Source organism: Dictyostelium discoideum (assembly GCF_000004695.1).
Source record: "Dictyostelium discoideum AX4 chromosome 1 chromosome, whole genome shotgun sequence".
Taxonomy (NCBI): domain Eukaryota; phylum Evosea; class Eumycetozoa; order Dictyosteliales; family Dictyosteliaceae; genus Dictyostelium; species Dictyostelium discoideum.
In genome coordinates, this window is record NC_007087.3 from 254,070 (window position 1) to 259,069 (window position 5,000).

A 5,000-nucleotide genomic window follows, 5' to 3' on the forward strand; every position below is an offset into this window, starting at 1 on the left:
GAAAAAAAAAAAAAAAAAAAGTGAAAAAATAAGTTATATCGTTGATTTGCCTACTTTTGCAAGAAAACCATTTAACCTAATATAACCATCAAAACATTTTTTATTTTTTTATTTTTATTTTTATTTTTTTATTTTTATTTTTTATTTTTTTTTCTTGGCTGAACAGGAAGTTTTTTTTTTTTTTTTTTTTTTTTTTCCTGATTCTAAACAAAAAATTTAATTTATTTCCAAAGCTTAAAAAAAGAAATAAAAAAAAACCTAAAATTGCCAAATCAAGAAGTTATTATTATTATTATCATCATCATTATTTTCTTTAAATACTATTACTTTTTTTATTTTTTTTATTTTTTTTAATTTTTTTTTTTTGTTTGTTTAATTTTTTATTTTTTAATTTTCTTTTTTTTTTTTTATTTTTTTTTGTGTCGCTTTATTGTTTGTCAGATTCTTGTTTACTATCAAATACCTTCCATTTTCCATATCTACCTAATTGTGTGAGTTGAGCAACTTCATTAGCTACATGGCAACCTAAAAGCCAATAATTTGGTGGGTAAATGGCAATAGCCCATCTCATAAATACAGCACTATATACAGCAAGGGCTATTTATTTTATTTTTTTTTATTTTTTTATTATTTTTTTTTTTTTGTAAAAATTACATTAATCAATCAAATCTATTTAATTATTATATTGTTATATTATTTATTATATTATTATATTACTATATTACTATATTATTATATTGCTATATTACTATATTACTATTTATTATTTATTATTTATTATTTATTATTAATTATTGATTATTATTGATTATTTGGTATCGGAGTTAATAATTTTACGTACTAGTTGTCATTATAGGATCCACTTTTTCTGGATCATTTTTTAAATTCATAAAAGACTAAAATGGAAAATAAAATAAAAAGTGTAAGTATTGTGAATCATTGAAATCAAGTATAAAGAAGAAGATCAAAATAAAATGATGATTGGCGGGGAGAGGGAGGGGGTTTAAAAATACTTACAGCAATAGGGATTGTCCAATTTGCAGCTGCACCCAAAAAGCCTACCATTTTAGTCCATCTTTCTATAAATTGTTTGATGTTAATAACAACAGTAATATATTAATATGGGGTTTGGTCCTAAAGAAATCTTACCTGCCATCTCTGTTGTATGTAAAATTATGAGAATTGAAAAATAAAAAAAATAAAAAAAAAATAAAAAAAAATAAAAAATAAAAATTAGAAAAAAAAAAAAAAAAAAAAAAAAAAAAAAAAAAGGCGTAAAAACAAAACTTAAAAAAAAAAATAACAATTACTAATTAAATTAGGAAATTGTTTGGTTGGTGTATGGATTTTAAACTTAATTATTTGCAGATTTATAAATTAATTAATATTAATTCCATTTAATATTGTTTTTTTTTTTTATTTTTGTTTTTTTAAAAAAAAAAAATTAAATTTAATTTTTTATTTTTTTTTTTGTAATGTCATCAATTTTTTATTTTTTATTTTTTATTTTTTATTTTTTATTTTTTCTTTTTTATTTTTTATTTTTTTTTTCTTTCTCCGATAGACATTAAAATTTTAAAAACAATGAATGCACTTAGAGGATTATTAAATAAATATACAGGTAATCAAATTGTTTTTAGTAATAAATATGCAACCACTTTTTTTGAAAAATTCCCAAAATTAGCATTTTTAAACAATGGTAAATATTCATACATACACCTATATATAAATAAATAAAGTGGGATTTATAAAATTCCAATTCAATAATATATTTATTAATATATTATTTTTAATTTCATATATAGTCACAAATTTAGCACCAGTAAGATATATTAGAATAGAAATTAGAAACACTTTTTTATTTACATAATTTATTTAGCGAGAGAAGAAAGAGGATTATTAATATTTTCTTTTTTATTATTATTATAATAGATGATGAAATGGTCACTTTCAATTGTACCAATTACACAAATTTTATCAGGAACTAAATTACCAGAAAATATAGATGTTTATCAAGCATCATCATTATGTGCTACTGGTTCAATTTGGACTTATTATGCCACATTAATTTCCCCACAAAATACAGGTACAAGAATGTTAGCAGCTTGTAATGCAGCAATGGCTGCGTGTCATGGTTATAATATTTATCGTAGAACGAAATGGGAAAAAAGTCAAATTATACCAATCGAAAATAAAAATTAATTAAATGTAAAAAAAAATAAAAATAAAAAATAAAATTAAATAACAATAAATAGCGAAAAGTTGTAATTTAAACAATATTATTCTCCTCAAAATAAAATAAAATAATATATTTATTCTCAAAATAATCCAACATATATTGATTAGAATAGTGGATATTCATTTTTCATAATTCTATCACTTTTAAGTGTGTTAAGACAGTGTATATATATTTACAATTGAAAGAGAAAGAGAGAGAGAGAAGTTTATTTTAATTTAATTTTTATTTATAATCTTCTTTTCTCTTTTTTAACAGTTTTTTTCTTTTCTTCATCTCTTTTTTGTTTTTCTAAAGCTTCTTTATCACGCTGAACTTTTTTTTGATGTTCAATCTTTGATTTCTCTCTTTTTGCTTTCTCTTCATCAGCGATTCTCTTTGCATTTAAATTTTCACCTAAACCAGATTCAATCTTATTATCTTCAATCTTTTTCTTTTCAATATGATCAGATAAAATAATATCACCATTTTCATCAACATCTTCTTCATCATACCCATATTTTGATAATAATGCATCTCTTTTCTTTTGTTCTTCTCTTGACATTTTATGATATGGACTATTTTTTTATTTTAAAATCAAAGCAAAAAAAAAAAAATATGATAAGATATATATATTAGTTTTTTTTTATTTTTTTATTTAAAAAATATCTTGTATTTTATTTATATATCTTGTTTTTTATTTTTATTTTTTATTTTTTTTTGTTTTTTGTTTTTACATACTTTTCATATTTTTCTTCTTCATTAATTTCAGATTGAGTTGTTTCTTTAATTTTTAATTCTTGTTCTAATTTTAAATTTGTTAATTTTAATTTATTTTCAGTTTCTTTATCATCGATAATCTCTTTATGTCTAATTAACATTTCATTACAAAATGATGTTGAATCTTTTTCAGTTAATGATTCAAGAAATTCACTAATTGATTCTTTTTTTTCATCATCATTAGATGATGAATCTGAAATAATACCAAATATATATTCAACAACCATTGATGAATCATCAGTTTCAAATTCCTTTAATGATTTTTCAATATATTCTTTTAATTCTTTTTCTTTTCTACTCATTCTAAATAAATTTATAATTATAATGTATTATTATTTATTTTATTATTATTATTTATTATTATTATTATTTCGTAAAAACAAAAATAAAAAAAAAAAAAAGATATTTTTTGGTGTTTTTGTGTAAATTGGGAAAAAAATTAAAAATAAAAAAAAAAAAAAAAAAAAAAAAAAAAAAAAAAAAAAAAAAAATGAAAAAACATTGAAAAACATTGAAAAACTAAAAATAATTTTAAAGGATAAAGTAATTGTTGTTTAAACTAAAAAAAAATAAATAATTGTTTATTCTTTATAAAAAAAAAAAAATAAAAAAAAATATAATATATTATTATTATTATTAATTATTATTAATCTCTCCAAGTTACATCAACTTGATCAGTTCTAAAACGTTGAGTTGTAGTTGTTTGAGATAATGGAGTTGTAGTACCATTTTTAAAAATTAAATAACCAGCCCAAGCAATCATAGCTCCATTATCAATACAATAACGTTCATCAATTGCAAATGATTTACCATTACGTTGAGAGATCATTTGTTGAATCATCTCTTGTAAACGTTGATTACAACCAACACCACCAACTGCTAAAACTTCATTTTGACCACAATGTGCCAATGCACGTTCAGCAGTTTCAACCAACATTGAAAATAGATGTTCTTGTAAACTATAACATAAATCTTCCACACTATGTTGAGTCTTGTTTTGTTTATTCTTTACCATACCTTCAATTGAGGAAAGTATACCACTGAATGATACATCCATACCTTTGGTTATATATGGTAGCTCTATTAAATTCTTACCTTTCTTTGCCAACTGTTCAATGTTGTAACCTGGTGATGGGTCATTTGGAATTTGAATTACTCTTGCGAATCTATCCAAACAATTGCCTACTGCAATATCAATGGTTTCGCCAAAGATACGATACTTTTTTAACGAGTATGAGATCACTTGGGTGTTACCACCACTAACATATAGAATTGTTGGATCAACAGCACCTGTAATTAAACGACCCATCTCTATATGAGCTATACAATGATTGACTGCAACGATTGGTCTATCCCAAAGTTGTGATAACATTCTAACTGTAACTGCAACTGATCTCAATGGTGGTCCCATACCTGGTCCTTTTGTATATGCTAAACAATCGATATCTGATGGTTTCAATTTCGATTCTTCCAATGATTTCTCAACTAATGATAATATAAATGATCTATGATGTTTGGCTGTATCTTTTGGTAAAAATCCTTCTCCTGGTGGTGTTATAAATGTATGTCTAATATTTGATAAAATTGTACCATCATCTTTAACAATACCAATACCTAATTTATTGGCACTACCTTCAAATCCCATAATATATACCATTTTTCAAATTATTTCAATTATTTATTTAATTAATCTTTTAAAAAAAAAATAAAAAAATAAAAAAATAAAAAAACTAAAAAAAAAAAAAAAGTGAAAATTTTTTCATTTAATCTTTTTGTTTAAAAAAAAAAAAAAATATATTTAAAATAAAAATAAAAATTATTTTTAAAATTTAATAAACAATAGAAATAAATGACTTTTTTTTTTTCAATAATGAGAAAAAAAATTTCTTTATTATATTTACAAGATTCTATTAATGATTATCTTTTTGATTTTTTGATTTTAATTTTAATTATCTTTTTTTTTTTTTTTTTTTTGATTTTTTTTTTTTTTTTTTTTTTTGTTTAA

General features: G+C 21.2%; 5 protein-coding genes across 5 annotated transcripts in view; 1 reads left to right on the forward strand and 4 right to left on the reverse strand.

The window, feature by feature from the left end:
* Positions 1 to 427: 427 nt before the first annotated feature.
* On the reverse strand, positions 428 to 1,156 carry DDB_G0267508 (UPF0041 family protein; the record flags this gene model as incomplete). The annotated part of the gene is made up of 4 exons (XM_641998.2): positions 428 to 597; positions 842 to 896; positions 1,018 to 1,079; positions 1,150 to 1,156. 4 exons carry the CDS (start codon positions 1,154 to 1,156, stop codon positions 428 to 430), a joined length of 294 nt encoding a protein of 97 aa, XP_647090.2.
* Positions 1,157 to 1,584: 428 nt separating this feature from the next.
* On the forward strand, positions 1,585 to 2,202 carry DDB_G0268478 (UPF0041 family protein; the record flags this gene model as incomplete). The annotated part of the gene is made up of 3 exons (XM_641999.1): positions 1,585 to 1,699; positions 1,806 to 1,822; positions 1,933 to 2,202. The coding sequence occupies 3 exons, from the start codon at positions 1,585 to 1,587 to the stop codon at positions 2,200 to 2,202; spliced, it is 402 nt and encodes a 133-aa protein (XP_647091.1).
* Positions 2,203 to 2,465: 263 nt separating this feature from the next.
* DDB_G0267510 (hypothetical protein) lies at positions 2,466 to 3,297 on the reverse strand (the record flags this gene model as incomplete). The annotated part of the gene is made up of 2 exons (XM_642000.1): positions 2,466 to 2,793; positions 2,957 to 3,297. 2 exons carry the CDS (start codon positions 3,295 to 3,297, stop codon positions 2,466 to 2,468), a joined length of 669 nt encoding a protein of 222 aa, XP_647092.1.
* Positions 3,298 to 3,641: 344 nt separating this feature from the next.
* On the reverse strand, positions 3,642 to 4,652 carry DDB_G0267512 (hypothetical protein; the record flags this gene model as incomplete). The annotated part of the gene is made up of 1 exon (XM_642001.1): positions 3,642 to 4,652. The coding sequence occupies one exon, from the start codon at positions 4,650 to 4,652 to the stop codon at positions 3,642 to 3,644; it is 1,011 nt and encodes a 336-aa protein (XP_647093.1).
* A 344-nt stretch (positions 4,653 to 4,996) lies between these two features.
* Positions 4,997 to 5,000, reverse strand: part of DDB_G0267514 (protein kinase, TKL group) — a gene marked incomplete at both ends in the record, with an annotated part of 2,751 nt that continues 2,747 nt past the window's right edge. Inside the window, one exon of the mRNA XM_642002.1 lies at positions 4,997 to 5,000. This exon is cut by the window's right edge and continues 2,747 nt beyond it. Within this exon, the coding sequence (XP_647094.1) occupies positions 4,997 to 5,000 (4 nt within the window).